The 23,940-nt window shown below is 36.9% G+C and overlaps 1 protein-coding gene across 1 annotated transcript in view; it reads right to left on the bottom strand.

Moving 5' to 3' along the window:
• Positions 1 to 16: 16 nt before the first annotated feature.
• CAPZA1 (capping actin protein of muscle Z-line subunit alpha 1) overlaps positions 17 to 23,940 on the bottom strand; it is a 48,880-nt gene continuing 24,956 nt past the window's right edge. Inside the window, exons 3-10 of the mRNA XM_032881444.1 lie at positions 22,017 to 22,068; positions 18,738 to 18,801; positions 14,204 to 14,410; positions 11,251 to 11,330; positions 10,566 to 10,644; positions 4,925 to 4,996; positions 1,952 to 2,014; positions 17 to 1,567 (exon numbers count right to left, since the gene is read on the bottom strand). Coding sequence (XP_032737335.1) covers positions 1,427 to 1,567; positions 1,952 to 2,014; positions 4,925 to 4,996; positions 10,566 to 10,644; positions 11,251 to 11,330; positions 14,204 to 14,410; positions 18,738 to 18,801; positions 22,017 to 22,068 — 758 coding nt within the window. The 3' untranslated portion in view covers positions 17 to 1,426. The remainder of the gene's footprint in view (positions 1,568 to 1,951; positions 2,015 to 4,924; positions 4,997 to 10,565; positions 10,645 to 11,250; positions 11,331 to 14,203; positions 14,411 to 18,737; positions 18,802 to 22,016; positions 22,069 to 23,940) is intronic.

Here is a 23,940-nt window from a genome sequence, read left to right on the forward strand (position 1 = left end):
GAATGGATAGTATGAATGACACATAATACAAATATATTTTATTTGAAATAAACAAAAATGCTTACACAGCTCAACAGGTCACTCGGAAACAAACTTGCTTGACTGTATTACTGAGCAAAAACAAAGCTGAAGCACAAACACCCTTCTTTTTTGACATTTATTTGGAGATAGGTAGGAAGACACTACTTGGTTTTTTAAAAACTGACCTTCCCTTAAGGCCTGGTCATAGAAGTGTAAACAATGTAAATGAATCCACCATTACCAGTTGTCATATCGTATCTATGTCACCTGTGTATTCCGAGATCACACATATACCTGCCAATCTACCTGGGAAGGGTTGCTAGATCACAGTTACATTTCAGTTCTTGGCAGGCAGGACTGAGGAAGAGTAATTTGGAACAAGTTTTACATCCCATTTAGAACAAATCACTAGTATTCCCTTAAATAACAGGTTACAATAGAAAGATACTGCCTGGAACGTATCCTTTTCACTTTGGTTCATTTTTAGTTTTGTTTGTGATGTACATAGCTGTTTGATTCATCTGTTCATAATACAATCCTGCCACAAAGTATTAAAGCACAAGATACCTACTATTCCTTCAACATCTGCATTTTTCAAGTTTTATACTCAACTACATCCCTAGTATGTCAGCAGTTCTTGAATAATAATAAAAAATAATAAATGGGTAAAACCCTTCTAAAAATGCAGATGTCTGTAACTAAAATGGTACTAGATGGGAAGGAGACAATGAGGGAAGAGAAAAAAGCAAACACGTTCATGTGCAGGGAATGTGGTTCAAGTCTTTGGATTTAAAAACAACTTCCCCAGAGAAGCTGACTATAATGGAATTTCCAGAAAACTTCCTTTGCCCCCACGAAAGGACCTGAAAAGCCCAATCCAAACTTTTGAAAACTATGGTTATGAGATGCTATAAATGATGATCAAAGCAGTCAGAGGGAGAAGGATGAATGTGTCTTCCATTCAGCTAGTTTGTAGCGTAGTCTCTTTAGCTGTTGGTGGATCAGTAAAAACCACTGAAGTACCAGAAGTGCTTTGAAGGACAGGGGTAGAAAAGTACTGAGCATATTACCTGTATCAGTAACAGGACTTCATGGCTAGGAAAATTTTCTAAACAGTAAAATGACTCCAGGATAGATCTCTCTCTCTCTCCATCATTAAATGTGGCAGAATTAAAAAAAATTTTTTTTTACAAGTAGATATAGTGAAAACAGAAAATTACAAGGCAGAGAACACAAAAGAATCAAGACGATGCTATAGGTTCAACAGTATTTCATGAGGCTAGAAAACCTGTTAACTCTGAAAGCCCTAGCAAAATATCACTCTTGTTTATAAATCACTTATTTATCATATGACCGCATGTTGAATCCTTTCTTTACACATACTGAAGAATCCTACATTCAGCCTTTAAGCATTCTGCATTTCTTTGCCAATCTTGTAGCTGAGTATCTTGTTCCAGTCGATTTTGGTGCGGGTAACAGGAAGCTGCCGGCGCAAGGCTTTGAATGTGGTATCTGACATTGTTTGATAGTTTTCACTAATTGCTGTCTGCAATAGATAATTGAAGATAAGTTGCTTGAATGAAAACGGATGGTTGTTACTAGGAAAGTAATTCTGTAGTCAAAGAACATGCTTGAGTCTTCTAAGAAGGACAGACAGCATGTAATAGTCCTAATAAGCTCCTCTCCCATCTCCGAAGTGAGTTAAGAAGCCCACTTAAATTATTTCTAAAACTAGGGCTATAATCCATTCCAATGTTGAAACCTTGACTATAAGTACAATGTCAGGTTGCAAGGTCTGCAGTCTCCACATTTACTAACACTGAACACCACCGATATTTACATTTAAAGGACAAAGAGAAGTCTAACAAAATGTGTTAGCAGCAAAATAATAAGGTACTCAAAATCTAGAAAAATCAGTTCCAAATCTTACCTGATACTCATTTTCTGCATGCTCTATGATTTTAATAAACTCCTTGGCAGTTTGGACTTCATTCTAATGGAGGAAGAGGGGAAATAGGAATTTTTCTTAAAGTATAAGCAGTCTATAAAAACATATTGAAAAGACCATTTAAAGAAATCTTAAGATTTGTAGAACAATTTGTAGTTTGTCAAGTGCTCCCATGCATGCTACCTTCTTTGATTCTCACAACAACCCTGAGAAGTAGATCTGTTATTAGCATCACCTCTATTTTGCAGATGAGAAAACAGAATCCTTGTGACTAGACCAAAATTATACAGCTCTTGAGAGATAAAGACAGGGTCTGAATCCATGTCTTCACCATAAGATCCCATGCTTTTTCCAATCTACCACAGTATGCCCAAAAGACATCATCACGATGTCTTGAAATCTTTATGCCTTGAAAATATCTCTGGTTTAAGATGATATAAACAATGCCCTCACCAATGTCAGCCATATATGTTAAACTCACACTCCTCTATTGGCTACTAATGGTACTAAACCAACCAACCACATTTTGCTCTACATGATTCAGGAACATATTAACGTGGTGTTTTCACTTTGCTTCATTTTTCATTCTCTCTCTTCCTTTCATCATTAAGTAGAACAGAATTAAAGGTAAAAGGTAAGATTTTCTGCCGAGAGCAGCATTCTCCAGATTCTTTCAAATAGTCAAAACCATGTTTTGTTTTCACAACTCTAAGTCATTTGCTTTTCCACTACCCCTCTCAAGTGTGCATAATGCAGGTCCCAGAAGCTGCATAATGTGTGATGGCTACTGGAATGTGTGGGCACATGAGAATCCAGTTGTCTTTTATTAAGTCAGACACTATACAATTCGTAAAAATGTAAATCAGTGCCATTCTTTGTACTATATTGTTTTTTGAAAACATAGTTGTTTTTCATGTAAATGTTATTTGGGTTAACAAGTAATGGGTTTCTAATTGTAATTTTTTAAAGATTTATTTATTTTATTTTTTAAAGATTTTATTTATTTATTTGACAGAGAGATAGATCACAAGCAGGCAGAGAGAGAGAGTGAAGCAGGCTCCCTGCTGAGCAGAGAGCCCGATGTGGGGCTTGATCCCAGGACCCTGAGACCATGACCCGAGCTGAAGGCAGAGGCCTAACCCACCAAGCCACCCAGGTGCCCCAATTTTATTTGTTTGTCATAGAGAGAGAGAGCACGTGTGCACAAGCAGGGAGATAAGCAGGTAGAGGGAGAAGCAGGTTCCCCACGGAGCAAGGAACCTGATGTGGGACTCGATCCCAGGACCCTTGGATTATGACCTAAGCCAAAGGCAGACACTTAACTGACTGAGCCACCCAGGTGTCCCTGTTACTGTATTTTTAAATTAATAAATATTTAACATTACTGAGTTTTAGTTTCTAATAAGGTATATACTGACAGATAAAACATACCTAAAAGCTATTTGGTTTTTTTTCTTTTTAATTTTTAAATTATTATTATTAAATTTTAAAAATATTTTACTTATTTTTTAGAGATTTGACAGAGTGAGTGAACGAGCGAGAGAGCACCTGGTGGTGGGGAGAGGGGCAGTGGGAAAGAATCTCAAGTAGACACTCTGCTGTGTGCAGAACCCAGTGTGGGGCTGGATCTCACAACCCTGAGATCACGACCTAAGCCAAAATCAAGAGTTGGTTGCTTAACCAACTAAGCCACCCAGGTATCCCTTTAATTTTTTTCTTTTCTTTTCTTTTTTTTTTTTTAAGATTATATGTATTTATTTGACAGACAGATCACAAGTAGGGAGGCAGACAGAGAGAGAGGGGGAAGCAGGCTCCCCGCTGAGCAGAGAGCCCAATGTGGGACTCCATCCCAGGACCCTGCATGACCTGAGCTGAAGGCAGAGGCTTTAACCCACTGAGCCACCCAGGCGCCCCCTTTAATTTTTTTAAAAATTTTTACTTATTTACTTGTTTATAGATTTTATTTATTTATTTATCTGGCAGAGATAGATAGATAGATGGATGGATGGATGGATGGATGGATGCAGGGCTTGATCCCAGGACCCTGGGATCATGACCTGAGCAGAAGTCAGACATTTTACCCACTGAACCACCCAGATGTCCCTAATTTTTTTAAGATTCTTTTTTTTTTTTTTTTTAAATTAAGCTCTATACTCAATGTGGGGCTTGAACTCACATCCCTGAGATCAAGAGTTGCATGCTCCACCATCTGAGCCAGCCAGGCACCCTAAACAAAAGCTTTTTGAATGTGCTCAGTAACTTCTAGGATATAAAGAAGTACTGAGAATGCAAAAAATTATGTCCCTTCTTTTCAGGTACAGAACATAATACCTTTTTTTTTTTTTAAGATTTTATTTTTTTATTTGACAGACAGAGATCACAAGTAGGCAGAGAAGCAGGCAGAGAAATAGGAAGGGAAGCAGGCTACCCGCCGAGCACAGAGCCCGATGCAAGGCTTGATCCCAGGATACTGGGATCATGACCTGAGCTGAAGGCAGAGGCTTTAACCCACTGAGCCACCCAGGTGCCCCAGAACGCAATACTTTTTAATTGAATATTCCTAAAAATGTTCAGCTTCTCTAGTGATACAAATGTAGCCCTATAGGATTTGTTGATTGGAAGATACTGCTGTTCTTGAGCAAATCTCACTATTGAGAAAGAGAAAGAAGTTTGGATTCTCTAAAGCCATTATCCTATCTGTTGTTATATCATGTTATGTTACATTTTGGTATTTACATAATTACTTATATATTTAGTCAAAGACTGTGAACTAATATAGCAGGTTGACCGCATACATGACTTGCATAAGCTGCCAAAATCAAAGCACTGAAAACAAACTGAATTTCTAGTGGCAGAATCAGTACTCAAAATCAGTACTATTTTTCTGTAAAAAAATCAATTTTTTACAGAAAAATAAGGCACAAGTGAGACAGATATTAAATATTTCACACTCACCGAGACCGTTACTGAATCCTGTACATCTTTATGACTAACCAACTGAACATTGCCATCTTCATAATAGTGAACCTGTGGAGACAATGGTTGAGCAAGTTTATGTGTAGTTCATATGGAAACCCACTGCTAAGGTACAAATCCATGCCTTAAGCCATGCCAAATCTTTTTTTTAAAGCCATCCCCAATCTTCACCAACTCTGAACAAAATATTAATATGACCAACTGTAACTTAAAATGTGGTTAAAATTCACAGAACACTTTCAATTTTTAAGAATTCTCTCTTTCTCTTAGCAGGGGAAACTGATTATTAAGTTCAACAAATATTTATTATGTGCTTATTGCATTCCAGGCACTGTGCTAGTATTGTGAATACAAAGACCTTAAATAAGAGTCCACTCTTAAGAGTATTAAAATATTAAAATAAAATCTAACATTAGTTTTTCTCTGTGAAAACCCAAGAATTTTAATGGATCCTAATCCTTTATACATCTCTCCACATACACAATCATCAATATTGGTAAGTAGATCTGACCAAGTGCAGGAAAAACTTAACTGACAGTTAAAGACAAACTGAAAAAACAAACAGGCTACTGGTAAATTAGACTACAAAAGCAAGGCAAAAGCAGTTCTAAGGATGTATGGTAAAGTGGGGTGCTATAAGTATTAAACCAAGTAGCAAGAAGGAGGCGTACACAAGAGACAGACTAACCAACAACGTGTCAGAAGTTTTGGCAACTTACAAGATAGGTTCAGTCACCTTAACATGGCTACAATCTGGTCATATAAAATAGGATGAGAGTATCCTTTTGTTATGTGCATTTGAACAGGGTCTTGCAAATAGGAGCTGTCACCTAAATGGACAAGTAGAGAACAACATCTAGCAAGGGGATAAAAAAAGGACAAGAGAATGGTTTAGTTTAGGGAAGAATAAAGAGGGGCGCCTGGGCGGCTCAGTGGGTTAAAGCCTCTGCCTTCGGCTTAGGGAAGAATGAAGAACTCACTGCAGATGAGTATGTGTGGAGGGGAGTGTGGCAGGAGATAGTGCTGAGGCAAGCAGGAGACAGACTATGAAAAGCAAACTGCCTTATAAACCATGTTAAGAATTCAGACTTTATCCTATTAAAGGTGACAGGACTCAGGGAAAGGGAATGTTTTTGAAAGATTACACTTGTGCTATGAAGAAAATCAAGTGGAGGGAGCTGAAACTGGGGCATAATGCTAGAATAGTAGTCTAGGTACTGTTTGTTTCCTTCATCTAGTTCAGGCTACCAGGAGACATCTGGACAAAAAGGAATGTTTGCAGAGATAAAGCAGAAAAAAAGAAGAACTATACCTGTAATACTATATCTATTATTTGAGTCCTTACTATATGTTAAACACTATGCCAGGGACTCCTGGGTGGCTCTGTCGATTAAGCATCTGCCTTCAGCTCAGGTCATGATCCCAAGGGTCCTGGGATCGAGTCCTGCATTGGGCTCCTTGCTTGGCAGGAAGTCTGCTTCTCCCTCTGCCTGCTGCTCCCCCTGCTTCTGTGCTCTCTCTCTCTGATAAATGAATAAATAAAATCTTTAAAAAAACCAAAACACTATGCCAAACATTTTAGTTATTACTTATCTCATTCAATGTTTGCAAAAACTCTGAAATGGGGACCATTATTATACCTATTTTTTTTTAAAAGGTTTTATTTATTTGACAGAGAGAGAACACAAGGCGGGCGGGGGCATGGAAGGCAGAGGGGAAGGGACAGGCAGGCTTCCTGCTGAGCAAGGAGCCTGACACGGGGCTTGATCCCAGGACTGTGGGATCATGACCTGAGCAGACGACAGACACTTAACTGACTGAGCCACCCAGGCAACCCTATTATTCCTATTTTACAGTTAAGGAAACTGAGGCTTGAGGCAGCTTAATAACTTACTCATGTTCACATACTGAATAAGAAGAGGAGCTAGACAATGAATTAGGTCAAATTCCAGAACTAAAACCATGTCCAACATGCGTAACACCTCCCACTGTTGAGTTTTGTCAAAAAATTGGGAATTCCCTGATTTAGATAGAAGTAACAGGTCTCATTAGGGACTTAACTCTTCTAAGATATCATCAGAAGGGAATTAAAATACCCAAGCCTTAATCTAGACAGAAATCAAGATCCTATTAGCAACAAAAGGACTTCCCTAGGCAATATGAATCCACTACGGGGCCTTGTTTAAGGGGAGAAAAAAAAACAGCTCACTCTGTCCAGATGGGCAAGCCAAACCAGACTTTCCATACCCTCTCCAGACATTTAAATTTTATCTTTTGGCTTTCTAAAGGGGTTTTAAGAGAAAAAGACGACTTAAGAATACACTGGAAAAGCAGGGAGTTGATAAATGCCTGTAATACCTACATGCAAGAATCAGAAGAGAAAAGATCTAGGCAAAAAAGACTGCGCTAAGGAAGGATGACATATAAAGGTTAAAATTCCAACACACAAGTGATATATAGCTGAATGGACTCCATTCTAGAAAGGCCCTATTTCTGCTGTTTCTCTGCTTAAGTCCTAGTTACTCATGTTCTTCATACTTGCATCTGAGTAAACCAAAGAAGTTATGTTCCCACTCCATGCGGACACAAGAAAGTTAATCATTTTCTAAGTTTCATCCCAGGCCCTCAAACACCTGATAACATCTAAGAAGAACTGGATCCCAAGCATGTTCTGGGACATTAGCTTCAAACAAAACTTGGTTGACACTGGCATTAATATACCCTACCTTCGGTGATTTATGGAATATACCTATTGTTCACCTGGCACTCACCTTTGATTGGAACCTGAATTCCTGAAGGAACATGTACCCTGGATCCCTTACCAGTATAAATCCCTAATCCCAAGTGATGGGGAGCCTTGCTTTTCCTTTTCTGAATCTGCCAGACATTCTATCTGCCATACTCTATCCCTTACACTATTCAATAAACTCTGCTCTCACTTCCTCCTGACTTGAATTTCATTTTCTAACCTATGCAAAGCCAACGACCCTCCTGGCTGGTCCTGTGGGGCCCCCTCTGGGTCCTCAGATCTGGCCCGCCTATGTTACAAGGACATGGATGTTCAAGATACAGGTGGGTCACACCCAAACACTAGTTTTGTTTGATCATTTTTTAACTAAGAGTCCAGAGACTGAAAAGAACACTAAGAAGAGGAATGAGTACAAATAGGACAAGGGATATTTAAAAAATGGAGCTCTGTCCAGAGAAGAAACAAGGACTTAAATATTTGAGACAGGTGTCTAAAGAACCATCTGAAAGAAGGAACTATGCAGGGCAATCTTTTTTTGTCCAAGAAGAAGGACTATGCAACAGGTTTGAACTTCTATCATGTGTCTTAAGAACTAGGACGTGCCTAGGAATATAGACTAAGGCCACTAAGTCTTGCTGTTTATAAACTCAGTTGAAAATTCTAAAAATATTGATGTCATTATCTAATACACCAATGATAAATTAAGCTTAAACTCTGAGGGTTGTTTATTTTTTTTTTAATTTTTAAATTTTTTAAAAAAGATTTTATTTTTAAATAATCTCTATACCCAGCATGGTGCTTGAACTTATAAATCCGAGATCAAGAACCAGCTGGGCACCCCAAACTCTATTGTAAAACAAACTTTCTTTTTTGGGTAGGGAAGGGAACAAACCATTTTACTGAGATGCTTAGGGGGAGGAGTCCAAGGGTTGGGAGGACAATGACATCAGATATCCTCAATAAGATCCTTGGCCAGGATCTCCCCAGCTTCAAAGTTGCCAAAAGCAATAAAACCTTTCTAGGTCTCATTCGCTAATAAAAATTTCAACATGACTATCATCAACATAAATCCTCAGAAACCACTGACTTCCCAGAACTACCCCTTGGCCTACAGAATAACCAAAGAGCTAAATATCTTAGTGACTTTTCCAAGTAATTCTCACTCTGATTTTTAAGATATGTATATGAAGCAAGCTTTTCCCCAAGATGTGATGGGCCAATCTGGTTAAAAGGTATAAATGAGGTCTGGGTACTGGCCCCTGTTTTAAGTCTTATCAGAAACTATCACTCTTTATGATAATGTACTCTTAATTTATAAGTTTTCACTGGCAATGCTGAAACACAAGCAACCATTTCGTTCTAGAAGAAAATAAAGTTACATAAATTTATAGTAAGCTACTAGGTTAGTGCTAATATCATAGTTACAGGAGACCTAAAGCATTAGGCTACTCATATGAACAGTTAAACAGAAATAGAATAGTATGTGTGTTGCCTTTAGGTTGGGTTCCCCCAGAAGCAAACCCCAAGACAAAGATTTGAGAGGAAGTTAATTTATTTGGGAGGTAACCTCAGGAAGGACTAGTAAGGACTGAGGTATTGAGACACAGAAGGGAAGGAAGTGTTATAGGTGCATTAATGAACAGTAGGTCTCTGGAAGACTAAGTAGAACATGCTTCAGAGTTGTCCCACCTGATAGGTGAGGAAGCCGGCATATTTATTTATCTACCAACTCTTGTATGGCATTACAGGTTGCTCCAGAGCTGTGAAATTAACATTTCCAGCTTGCCTAATCGGAGTTGGGCATGCTCCTGCGGCTAGGAAAAGTTCCCAGGAAGAAAGTTGCTGTTACTTGTAGCAGGGAGCTATCCTGAAAATAGTGGGTACAGATATCTACCACATATGCTCTGATTAAATTATATCCTTTAAAAAGGTAGCTCTTGCTAATTATTATAAAAGCAAGACTTAACACAATATAATAGAGGTACGATTAGGTACTGATTTTCTGTTATCAGTAACTTTTAATCTGACCTGAGAGTTAGTTGGGCTTAAGAATTAAATCACCCACAATTTGAAAGTCAAATCCCTGCTAGGATACCAGAAGACTTTGACCCAGATAGGCATCCAATGAATTAACAAGTTCCTTATTCACCTGCCTATCTGTTCTGATACAAGCATTAGAAATCTACTCAGCTTGGTTACTTATATTCCATACATGATGACACTTGGCAATTTTCTCTAGTTCCTGTGTCACTTAACTTGATTTAAAAACCTTCTTATTACTGTAAAAAACAAAATAAAAATCCCATTCAGGTAGCTTTTTTCAGAGCTAAGAGTTAAGTTTTATATCTATGTACATGCTTAAATGAGGTAATATACAAAGAGACCCTAAGTAAGTTAGAGTAGCTGCTACTTGGTCACTTAATAATTGTTTTCTTCTTTTTTAGAGCTGCTATTTTTAAAAATTATTATTATTATTTAAGTAGGCTCCATGCCCAGCGTGGAGCCCAATGCAGGGCTTAAACTCACAATCCTGAGATCAAGACCTGAGCTGAAATCAGGAGTTGGATGCTTAACTGACTGAACCACACTGGTGCCCCTAGAACCGCTATTTGATAATTCCTGGAAAAACCTTAGGTTATCTTTGGAAGAGAAAAATAATAAGCAAGCAGTACATACCACATGACTATCCTTTATCAATCCAGAAGAGCTTTTTAACTACTTCCCCACAAAGGAGGCTCCTATTTCTATTTACTACCATCCATATTCCTTTGCATCTATCTACATATAGTCATTTATTTCAAATACCAACTTCCATGTTTGTTTTCAAAATGTGACACTTTAACATGGCCTATTAACATGTGGGGGTCTCACCTGAATCTTAAGGACTCCAACCACCTGGGCTGTAGGTGGTGTGATGGTGAACTTCCACTCTGATCTCCAACGACCATTCCTATTAAAACACACACAAGACTGCAGAGTTAGTAGTAAGCCCGAGAAAGAGGTGATTTGCCACTGAGGCACAGAATTTGGGAAAGTGGGGTGGGGAGGTGGTCATTTCCAGTTTGACATATCTAAGGCTCTATCTACTCAAATATAATTCTGTATCCAAGTCCCTAAACATAAACCTTTTCTAAATTATTCTGACTTTCATTTTTAATTTTTCAATCTTGGTATAGAAAACCATGCCTATACTGTTCATGGAAGTCTCTTCCATACACAGATAGATGGGCTGCTGAATTTTATAATTAGCTCAAGTATTATTAACCAAACCCAAGTAAAACTCAAATTTTCAACTAGGCACTTTATTAATCAACCACTTATTCTCACTTGATATTAAGAGCCCTTTTTAAAAAGATTATAAAATCTCAGAGTTTAAGGAAGGTAAATGTTCACATCTAAATCCCTCATTTTACAGATGGGTAACTGAAGTCTCTCGGTCAAATAACTTATCTATCCCAAACTATTTAGATTAAGAAACAACTTTCAATCAACAGCTGGATTGGTTTCTTCCCAATAGGAGTTAAATAAAAATAAAAGAGAACATCTACTTTCTTACCAGAAGTTTTTAGGCTGAAACTGGTGGCTTTCAATACATGCAATAATGGTCTGTTGGCCATCTATAGTTTTAGCATAAACCTAGTGTTAAAAAAAAAAAAGTTAGACTCCGAAAACGTACTTAATCTAAGTGACAAATACTGTACAAAAAGCAGCATACTAAATCCTTGGGGGAGACAAAAAGATCAGACAGGATAAACTTACAACTCACAAGACTTCATGGGGTGTGAACACAGAAAAGAACATGTTTAGTTCCACAAGAGACAGTGGTACCATGAATGAAGAATTAATGTCCCCTCAAATTGAGGGGAAAAACCACTCCTGACTAGGGCTACAGGGGAGGTGCCAGTTAGGCTGGGACTTACAAGACAGATGAGATATTCATAAGCAGAGACTGAGAAGAAAGATGAATAAACTGTTCAGACAGGAAACTGGGGACTTATTCAGTGAAATGACAATTAGTTCTTTCAGGTTAGACAGTTGTGTGTGAAGTCGATGAATGGTGATAATCCAGAATAGAAGATTTAAGTTCCGTAGTCGTAAATGTAAAAAGTCTGGACATTATTCTACAGGCAATGGACAGACACCAAAACAACAAAACCAGAACTATTGTTTTGGAAGAATAATTAATATTGGTATATGTGATACAATGGACGAAAAGCTCAAGTTGGTTAGGAGGCCAGAGCATTAATCTAGGCAATAAGGCAGGGTAGTATCAGTGGGTATCACGATATAGAAGCATAATCAAGTCTAGCAATATACTGCAAGTGAAGAGCAGAAAAAGGGGAAAGAGCCAAAGCCATCTCATGCTGAGATGACCAGAAAGATGGTAGTGTCATTAACAAACTGGGAAATTCAGCTAGTAGTTAAAAACCCCAACTCTCCCTTAATGTGGAAGAGGTGAACAGAAATGCAATAGGAAGGAAAAGCAAAAAAAACAAATAGTGCTTACAGTCCACAAAATGTTTTCACGTTTACCTTCCTTATATTGAATAACTACGAGTTTTCAAGAGAGAGAAATACAGCAATGGGGAATGCCTACATTTACAAAGAGAGGGGAGAAGAAAAGAAGTAGAGACAGACTTAGAATGAGTAGAGGGTGCTGACAGAGCAGTCTAAGCAAAAGAGAATTTCTGGAAGTAGCTGGTTGGTCTCGGTGTGAAATACCATACGGAAGTCAAGGATGAAGAAAAGGATACTGAGTCAGGCAATTCAGGAACCGTCAATAACTCACAGGTTTCTGTAAAGACTGAAGCCAAGATTCATGGGGTCGAGAAGTAGATAGGTAATGAATAAGTGGCACTAGTAGGAGCAGAATGCTCCCAGGTGCGGTTATGTAGCAGAGAGGAGAGAAGTGAAGGAGAGGGAGGAGGAGCAGGAGGGAGAAAAGAGAAGTAACTTACAGAAATTATTACAACTAAAAAAAGAAAAGAAAAGAAAAATTATTATGACTGAGGAAAAGTCTGCTCTCTTTAAAGGCAGAGAAATAAAAATATTTCTAGGTAAAGAGAAATATATCAGATAGGAGAATATAAAATCAAGAATAAGGATCCTTCTTCCTAAGATTAAGTACAGTGGAAGGGGGAAAACTGCAGAGTGTGGAAAGAAGAGAAAAAGATTTCAAGTCAGTCTTACTAAAATGTGGGGGATCAGACAGATGCCTAAGGACAATGGGAATGGTTTGGAAAAATCTATATAGAAAACATCATAGGAAATACTGAAATGACATTAAGAATTACTAAGCAGGACAGCTCCGAGGACATAAAATACTTGGGTACAGTAGACACTCTTAGAACAATTCCATGGCTTTCTGTAGCTCATTTGTTAGCTAAGACAAGTGAGAAAAGGTAAGAAAAGGACACAATAGAGTTACTTGGTGTAAAAGCTCCAAAGTAAGAACAGGTAATGCCAAATTTTAAATAGGTAACAAATGTTAAGTAGAAAATACATTTAGGATTGCAAAGTCAATTTCTAAAAGAGGCTGTGTTGTGTCTTCCTTTGCAATAATGGGTTGCAAAACAGAACTGCATTTATCCACCATAATGGGTTTTCTCCATTATTTAAAAAAAAAAAAAAACAAAACAAAACCATAAAACATGTAATAGTAACAACATCCAACATTTAGGGAGAGCTTTCTTTGTGCCATTTTCCAAGCATTTTATATGCCTTATTAGCTCATTCAATTCTCACAACAATCCTCTGAGGTAAGAACTATTATTTCCATTTTTTTAGTGAAAAGGCACAGATATGTTAACTGATTTGCCCAAGGTCACAGAGCTAACTAAGTGGCAAGACAAGAAATCAAACCAGTTAGTATGGTTTCAAGTTAAGGGCTCTTAACCAATATTCTATTACTGACATTTAACTCATCATCATTACATACTGAAAATATTCTAACAGACGTTTTTCTTAATCATATCTGCAATTTACAAAGGAAAAATTATGATAGAGTCAAATTTATCGTTTTTTTAATATCAAGAGGTAGTTAAAAAAATCAAATTATTTGATTAAAAAAATAGTACAAATAGTTCTGGCAATCTAATGAAAGCATCTAAAGTATGAAAGAAGAAGCTTTCTATAAAAATGCCTATACCAAAAAGTCATAAATATGGCAATAGCTGCTTTGACAATCTTAATTTACTTTTCTCCCATGTCTAAAGATGTTAAAAACTTTTTTTTTGATGGGTATAAGGCAATTTCTGATGAATAAATAAGACAAAGGTGAAATAGGATACAATGAAATTTAAAATTTTAACGCACTGGGATTTTTAAAAAGAATTTTCCATATAAAATTTTCCATTTATACAAACTCTTTCAAAAATGAATTAGGGAATAAAATACAGATGAGACTCTAAGAAGAAAAGAAGTGATGTTTGGCTGGCCAAAGTCCCCAAAGGATAAGATAAATGTAAGAAATAAAACATTCTTTAATATTAAGCAGGCAGATACTTAACAGTACAGAAGCCGTTGGAATAATGATCTTTCACATAGGCCCTTAAAGCACTGTCACAGGATTCTCTCCAAGACTTCAGACCTCCATCTACGTCCTCTGGCTGGGGGTCACTTGCTTCTTTCCGTAAGTGATCAAACTTAAAGGAAATTTTGTTTCTTGGATCTAAAAATCTGCTATTACCCAGGTCACCATGTTCTGTAATTAAGACCTTCCAAAGAATAATTACAAATATGAGTAACTGTAAAAAGACAGTTCTTGTCAAATTTTACAAAACAAATAAAAATTCTGAAGACAGTTAACTTTTCATTTAAACTTAGATTTCTCTTCCATGATGATTTTTCAGTCACATTTTTATTCTTTTTCCTTAAGATTTATTTGAGAGAGAGAGAGAGAGAGAGAGAGAGAGAGTTGGGGGGGGGGAACTCAAGCAGATTCCATGCAGAGCCTAGCTAGGGGCTTGATCTCATAACCCTGAGATCACAACCTGAGCTAAAACCAAGAGATGGACGCTCAACTGATTGCACCACCCAGGCACTCCTCACATTTTTATTCTTTTTGTTAAAAAATTTTTATTTATTTTCTTAAATTCTCACATTTTTATTATAAAAGTGTTACGTTTATGGTTAAATCACCTACCTCTAAACCACAACATCTCCCCATCTACCCTTTATTTCTTGGTTTCTGTCTACTGTACTGCCAGTGTATATACCTTATACAGAGCTAGAACAATAACTTACCAATACACTTTAATATTCTCTTTTTACATATTTCATAAAACTTTCCCAGTCATTATATTTAGCATTTAAAATAGGTAATCTATTTACTTGGTTCAATAATGAAAAAATTTATCTAAAGTGAGATCTTTTTCTCACCTTTCACTCCTATCCATCAGATTCCTAATAAATTTTCCCTTCTCCACAAGGCAACTGACTATTTAGAGCATGGTTCAGCATGGCATTTGCCACTTGTTTTTGTAAATAAAGTTTTATTGAACACAGCCCTGCTTGCTTGTTTTTTGTATCGTCTATGGCTGCTTTCCTGAAACAGCGGGGTTGAGAAGTCACAATTCACTCTATGTCCAGCGAAGCTGAAAATATTTACTCTCTGGCCCTTTCAAAAAAAGGGTGTGCCGTGGGCGCCTGGGTGGCTCAGTGGGTTAAGCCTCTGCCTTTGGCTTAGGGCATGATCTCAGAGTCCTGGGATCCAGCCCGCGTCGGGCTCTCTGCTAGGCAAGGAGCCTGCTTCCCCCCATCTCTCTGCCTGCCACTCTGCCTACTTATGATCTCTCTCTCTCTCTGTCAAATAAATGAATAAAATCTTTAAAAAAAAAAATTTGCCAATCCCTGACATATTCTTTCAGAGTTTCTTTTTTACAAATAGAAGCAAGTATGAATACGTATTCTAACTCCCCAATCCTTTCTTTTACACAAAAACTAATACACTATACTGTACTTAGTTTTTTTTTTTTTTAAACTTAATATATCTGGGAAAACTTTCCTGATAAGTACTCAGAGAACTCCTTTTTTTATGTTACAGTTGCACACTACACCACTGAATGGATATACAAAAATTTATTCAACCAGTCTTCTATTAATGGGTAGCTGGGTTGTTTCCAATCTTTTGCTATTATGATTACTGCCACAATTGTCCTCGTATGTTCATTATGTATGTGTGCCAAGCACGCAGGTGAGATTAAATCCTTTGAAGGGGGACAACTAGGTCAAAGGGAAAATATATTCCTAATATTGATATACATAATATAGGATGTCATACCAAGTTACAAGCAGTAGAAATTATAATTGGCATTTCATTTTTTAAAAAGGATAATTTTCTAGTTGAACTCTTTATTAATTAGGCAGATAACGCTTTGCGTGTGTTGAGTTTCATTTATTTTTCCTTAATTTCCCATTTGTCTTTTGACACATTTACCATTTTTAATAATTACATACAATTTCATAATAACTGACATACCATAATATACTTACTTAATCATTTCTGAATTGAAGGAGGTTTAAGCTACTTAGGGTTTCCATTATTGAAAGCTACTATAAGTTCTACCATAAATAAAATCTGCTTAAAAAAATTCTTGGGAAAGAGTTCCTAGTTTTGAGATTCCCACCCTTATTACCAGACTAACCCTTAAAAAACTTGTTTATAATGATAGTAGGAACCATGAATGTAACTATTTCCTTAGTCTTCCCTTCATAAATCTTTATTAAAATTCTGCAACTTTTATAACTAAAAGGTATAGTCACGTTAAACTTTAAGCTGGATTTCCTTAATTACTACTTCTGGGCAATCTAACACTTTTCTAAGTTTGCTTTGTTATTTCCCACTTGTGTGCAAGTGGTTCATGTCTGTTGCTTATTTATTCACTGTACTCTTGGCATCATCCTTAGGTATCTGAATAACCTCTTTATGCTTGAGAAACATTTACTCCTTTTTTAAACCGTATTTTTAAAACTTTTTATTAAGCAAAGGTCACTTTCTTTTATAAACTTTTTAAAGTTTTTATTTATTTCAGTGCTCTCTATATCCAATGTGGGGCTGAAAATCACAACCCTGAGATCAGGAGTTGCATGTTCTACCGACTGAGGCAGCCAGGCGCCTGCATCCTTTTATGAACTTTTTAAATGTTTCATCATTACTTAAGTTATGATTCCCTTTCCATTTCCTACTAAATTTTTATGTTTAAAAAAATATTTAACCTTTAAACTCCACCTGGAATTAATGTAAGTGTACAGTTGGCATTGGAAATCAAAGTTAGATTAATCTCATAAATTTTATGAATTGTTTCCTTTTCCCTTCTGTTTTTATGTTACTTAGGTGCTTTTTGATTATTGCCTGTGTCTTTCATTAGTCTTCTTTCATTTGTTTTTCTTGATTAGAATGATCCTGTATGGTCTATTTTTCATAGGAATTGTATGAAATCTATTTGAAAAACCAAGTTTCATTTATGTTTCTTATTCAGATAAGCTTTCCGTATTATTTATACTTCTTATTCAGAAACACAGCATTCAAATCTATTTGATTTTCCATTTATTTCCCTGATTAAAGTGTGTGTGTGTGCATGTGTGTGTGTAAACTGTACTGCAGAGTTTTGCTAGTTTCCAATCTAATATTTATTCTCTGCTTTCCCTTACTAACAGGACTGCGAAGATTTTCAAAAAGACCGTGTGTACAACTAATAAAAAGACACTTTCCAGCTAGTAATGAACGACAAAGTGATAGGAGTTCTGTCAATAACTTATCAGTGGAAGTTGCTTCTAGAAAGGCCAATAGCACCTTCTGCAATTTCCTCTTTTTCCCTTCCTGGAACATGGATTCAGTGCCCTGAAATAGGGCAGCTCTCTTAAGGAGCATGATAATGAGGGGTGCCTGGGTGGCTCAGTCAGTTAGGCATCTGCCCTCGGCTCAGGTCATGATCTCAGGGTCCTGGGACTGAGCCCCGTGTTGGGCTCCCTGTTCAGCAGGAGCCTGCTTCTCCCTCCCCCTCTGCTCCTCCTCCCCACACATGCTCTAAATAAATAAATAAATAAATAAATAAAATAAAAAATGCACTGATATATTACATTCACTTAAATACCTATTAAGAAAAATAAACTAGCACAATTCTACATAGGCTCCTTTATGTTCTAGCTTAATATATCACAAACATCTTTCCAGATTAATATTCCCAGATCAGCATTTATATTGGTTTTCAATGACTACATGGTATTTTGGTCTACAGATACTTAATTTAATGTTGGGAATTCAGATTGTTCCCAGTTTTTCACTATTATAAACCTTGCTTCAAATAATCTTTTTAAATACATTTACATGCTTATTTTCCCAGGAGAAATTCAGCAAATTTGTGGGTTCAAGGAAGATTCCGACTTTTAAAAAGCATTTGGTATTTAGCGACATACTGCCTTTGAAGTGTACATTAATAAATTTGTTAAGTCCTGTCATACAATTTTTTTTTTTTAAAGATTTTATTTATTTATTTGAGAAAGAGGCAGTGAGAGAGAGCATGAGCGAGGAGAAGGTCAGAGGGAGAAGCGGACTCCCCATGGAGCTGGGAGCCCGATGCAGGACTTGATCCCGGGACTCCGGGATCATGACCTGAGCCGAAAGCAGTCGTCCAACCAACTGAGCCACCCAGGCGTCCCAGTCATACAAGGTTAATAATAAAGATAATAATGATGGATATTTTTGCTTTGTTCCTCTATTTGAATAGGGATGCCTAATTTCCCATATGATGTCAAATTTGATGTCTCCTGTTATTCTTACCAAGGAGAATTACATAAAACCTATAAATCTGTGTAAAACTCAACTCTTATTTTCACTATTCTTGCTAGGGGCACCTCATTTTTCCTGTCAAAGAAACTCCCAATATTATGAGAGAGGAAGAATTTCCTAATATGTAGAACATTTACAAAAGTTATGAAAACTAAGACATGAATTTATTCAGCATCTTATCCTCAGACATTTGCTTTGGTTTCTAAGATTTCTACTACCACCCAGGCACAGCCTACCAAACGAACAATCATTACCTGATCTTCATATCCTTCTATCTTCACAGGTGTGAACTGATCCATGTTATACTGGGCAAATGCACTGTTTTTTTAAAAAGTAAAAAAAGGAGGGGGGGAGAATAACATATAAATACAAAGGTAATTCACATAATAGTGAGAGAGAATGTGAAAACACTCTCTGGTGCTCTTTCGCTTTCCCTCTAGGCAACTCGTGTTCTCCTAATGCCTTCCAGCTTTCTGAAGGAACTCTTCTCCACAGAGATCTCAGATGTGCCCCAAACTCTGAAATTATCCTTTCCTCTTCAGTCCTAGGCTCCAACAGAAGTCCCCTTTAGACTACTCATAAGTTTTAAGAAATCAGTTTCATGAATTACCAACAGTTTTAATCATTTAGACAGAAGCTTTTAGTTATTCAAAAAAATCTTCAATTGATGCACTATTTTAGTAATGCTGTCTTCTTTATTCTGGGCTCTCTGAGGTAGGGCAGGTAGGAGAGACCACAATTACATGTACTGGAAGACATCTGACATGGGGAGAGGGTAAAGTAAGACATGAACATGAGTAAAGTCTAAGATGAGAGTTTAAAGGTTATCTGAAAAGGGGGATATGAATAATCAAAGTGCATGCCTAATGTTATTGTTTACTTGTCCAATGCTACACTCATAAAACTGCATTTTCAGTGGCTCCCTAGTACATCTTACAAAGTAAGTAAAAAGGTAAAGTGAAAGAAAAATGGAAATAAGCTGCAGTGTAAAAAAGCACAATACTCTTACAAAGTGTCAGTCTTCTCACAGAATTCACTTGGCAAGGCAAGAGTTAAACACCTCTCTAGCCCAATTTTAACTTTACTACAACACCTACTAGACCATTGTTTTTAAGCAGACTATTAAATTCTTCCTAGACTTTTCAAGAGAGACCAAAGAAACAGATATTTAAAGCTAATCTTCAATCATTTCAAGTTATTGCTGTGTTTTTTTAATTAATCATTTCCTCATAACACAACCCCATTTACAAAATGAGTCTTTAACACAGTGGTTCTTCAGAAAGGAATATAAATCAAATGTTCATGGACAGTGAATTTTTTTTTTTTAAGAAAAGCTTAAGGAGTGAGGGGTAAATAAGTACTCAATTCTAAAACAGATCCTAAGATTATAGATTACAAATACCAACATCAAAATTTGTTAACATTTAACCCCATCTCAAGAAAATGGTATCTCCATTCTACCATTCATGTGGGCCAAAAACTTGAGATCATCTTTGATTCTTCTTTCTCCCAAATTTCACATGCAATCCCATCAGCCAATTTCCTAGGTTCTACTACCTTGATACATATTCAGAATCTTGATTCCTTCCTATCACCCCTACTACTACCACTCTAGTCCAAACTGCCGTTTATCTCTGAACTACTGCAGTTATAAGTGTTCTAACTACTTATCTTGCTTCAATCTTTGCCCCCTGCATAGCAACCAGTGATTATTCTAAATTATAATCTCGAGTCATTCTCTGCTCAAAACACTAATAATCTGCCCTCTCTTTAAAATAAAATCCTCTCTTTAACATGGTCTACAACACCCTACTTTGTCCAGAAGGGCTGGGAATTATTAGAGAATGGATCTAGAGATCAGAAGCAAAGGTAGAAATCCAGGAAAGAGTAAATCCAAAGTTGTTCAGGCCTCCTTCATTTTATATAGAAGGCAATAATGACGAGGATGATTACTCAAACATTTACTGAATGCTTACTATGAAGGACTATGGCCAAGGGACTGAAGCACCTCATTACAGAAAAAAAACCTGAATTTTTCATCCCTGTGGAAAATCAAATATTTGGGCATAAGGCAGTTCTCCTTTAGTAAGAATGTTCTCTGAAAATCTAGAATCTATAAGAACCTGAATATTTATAAAAACAAAGATTTTTTGTCAGGGCAATTAAAGCATCTGAACTAAATTCCACTGTTACTCCTAATTGGAAATGGGACAATAGGCTTAGGATGCAATCAATCTTGGATCTTGGCATTCCACTTCCCACCTCCTCTTCAGTAGTACCTTACCATGTGAAAGACAAAGTAGATTTATTTTGGGTAGCTCTCAAGGATAAAACTAAGATCAATATATTGCAGGCAAGGAACTTGCCTTGTGAGATAGTGAATTCCTTATTATTAGAAGCATTCAGATTGGACAGCCATCTGTTGACAAAATGTAGATGAGGTTCTTTCAATGACAGGGCAGAGATAGGGGTTGAACTAGCAAATCATGAAAGCCTTTCTATGGCACTCTATGCATCTAAGAGAAACCAGCACCAGCACTGGAATGTATCTTTGGTGTGTGCCTAAATAATGTATAATTAGAATATCATTCATGATGACAATTATAGTGATGCTGAACAAATGTTAGGGTTTGGAGAATCTGGTCCCAAAATGAGTTCCAAAAAAGCAGCATGGACACAGGGCAGAAGATGACTGTTTCCCAGGCAGCAGCTCTTAAGACAGTTTTTTATAGCTAAAATCCAACTGTATATCATACCAAATGCTTTTATGATAATTATTTGTTGCTCTACATCAAAATCCTCGTCCAATCCTCTTTACCCCACCCCTTCCCAGTCATTATCCTTTTCTGGTTTCCTCTTTACAAAGGAACTCTCAGCCAATTAGATAAGACAGTAATTGAAAGAGAATTTTGTATGTAAAAGAGAGTAGTGATAAAGCCTGATAACAGGGGGCCTTGAAAGCTAGACAGTGTTTAGATTTTAAGAAAACAAAAACACACATCACTATAATGTTTTTGAGGACAATAATAAAATGAAAACGGTACTTTAGAAAGATTAGCCTGACAGTGCTAGGAAATCAGTGTCTGGGTTGAATAACCATGCTACTATTCTACGGTTAACTCTATTATTGCACTTTATGAATATCTACTATTTTGCGGCAATTTGAGAACAATATTCCTCTATAGCAGCCTAATTTTTCTACAGCCAGTGTTTAAAAAAAATCCAACATGAACTAAAAGGAGTACAGAAGTAACCCTAAGAGCTCATATTAAGCTCTGCTTTAACAGGGAAAATCTGGACAAAAAGAAAAATTAAAAAGAAAAAAAAAATAAGATTATATATAATAAGCTTAAAGGAAGTAAACAACATGGCATGTTTTCTCCAAGAAAAAAACACAACTAAAATTGCTAAAACCAACTGCTTTATATTGAAGTATTTTAGTTTAAACTTAGTTTTCAGGGTACAAATTTATTATCAACATACTTTATCTAAAATTAAAATAAATATATAAGTGGATCTTGTAGGATACTTACTGTGCTGCCCCTTCCCTGAGGAGATTGTCATTATTAAGTAGTAGCCGGACATCTGAGGAAAAAACATTAAAAGATGTTAAAATTGAAATCATTAAAAGATGTTAAAATTAAAAGGACGAACTTCAGAAAATTTTTTAAAAATCAGGCTTTGCCAAGTTAGTTTTCAGATATATGTACACATAGAAATTCTCTGTTTTTTTCTTTAATATTTTTGAGGGGTGCCTGGATGGCTCAGTAGGTTAAAGCCTCTGCCTTCGGCTCGGGTCATGAACCCAGGGTCCTGGGATCGAGCTCCACATCTTTAAAAAAAAAATTTTTTTTTTTTTTTTTTGACAGAGCAAGCACAAGCAGGGGGAGCAGCAGGCAGAGGGAGAGGGAGAGGCAGGCTCCCTGGTGGGTCTCAGTCCCAGGACCCTGGGATCACGAACTGAGTGGAAGGCAGATGCTTAACTAACTGAGCCACCCAAGCACCCCTACACAGAAATTCTAAAAACGCAAGTGACAGATGCTAATGTTCATAAATTTTCATGTAATTATTTGTGATACAATAATCTAACAGTAACTTTTTGTTTTAAAGATTTTATTTATTTATTTGACAGAGATCACAAGTAGGCAGAGAGGCAGGCAGAGAGAGAGAGGGAAGCAGGCTCCCCACTGAGCAGAGAGCCCGATGTGGGGCTCGATCCCAGAACCCTGAGATCATGACCTGAGCCGAAGGCAGAGGCTTAACCCACTCACTGAGCCACCCAGGCGCCACAACAGTAACTTCTTAAAGTATTTCGTAGCAAATGAAAAACATGGTTTAAAGAAAGTTATAGTTAGGACTATTAATTTTGTTTCTAAAGAATCCTTTAAAATGAGATTAAGAGGGGCGCCTGGGTGGCTCAGTGGGTTAAAACCTCTGCCTTCGGCTTAGGTCATGATCCCAGAGTCCTGGGATCGAGCCCCACATCAGGCTCTCTGCTCAGCAGGGAGCCTGCTTCCCGCCACCCCCCTTGCCTTCCATTCTGCCTACTTGTGATCTCTCTCTGTCAAATAAATAAAATCTCTAAAATAAATAAATAAATAAATAAAATGAGATTAAGAACTGGAGGTTTTTCTGTAACATCAGACCAAGAAAGCTGGGCAAAATTCAATCAGTGGCAGTGAAATCACTGAATGTATTTTTCTATGAAGGATCTAATGTAGGGGACTATATCCTTTTAAAAAACTGTGCGTCAAAAGAAAAAAAAAAGGCTGTGTGTGGAGAGTCTAGTCACTCTTCTTTTGGGAGAAGAGAGTCCTTGTTACATAAGAAACTATCAAGCATTAACTCTAATAGAGAAGACTATAAGCCAAAGGCCACTGACTCTTAGGGCTTCCGAAAGAGGCTGGCAGAGGCCAACGTGTAGCATGCCAATAAAAACCAGCCCGCATGCCACAAGTAGCTTGCCAACTTTTTTTTTTAATAGCTTGCCAATTCTTAATCTAATGCTTCCATATCAATTATTCTCATGATAGTCCTGTAAAGTACATTCAGTTGTCAGAAATAAAACAAGGGACTTCTAACTACAAAGGCTATTAACTTGTTAAAACAAGAATTTATCAGAGCTAATCAGCTGAATAAAGCTCAAGTCGTAGGAAAACTTCCTAAAAGCTCAGTTGTTGAAAATTTATATCTGATCAATATGGAAAAAAGACCAGAGAAAACAAGGCTGCGTTTGTTTCTTTTGCTATTAGTTTTCAAAATCCACAAACAAGTCCATAAGGAAGAATATTTGGATTTATTTCTACTGTATTATTTACTCCTTATAGTAAATGTTTACATGTTCTCCTGGTTACTCTTTATCTACATAAAGAATTTTTATCGGTGGAGATTACTGATTGTTCTATGATGTATAGGGCTCTAGGCCAAGTACAGATGAATATCATCACATAGTTCCTT

The sequence above is a fragment of the Lontra canadensis genome, unplaced genomic scaffold (genome assembly GCF_010015895.1).
Source record: "Lontra canadensis isolate GAN:19392208 unplaced genomic scaffold, GSC_riverotter_1.0 scaffold75, whole genome shotgun sequence".
Taxonomy (NCBI): Eukaryota; Metazoa; Chordata; class Mammalia; order Carnivora; family Mustelidae; genus Lontra; species Lontra canadensis.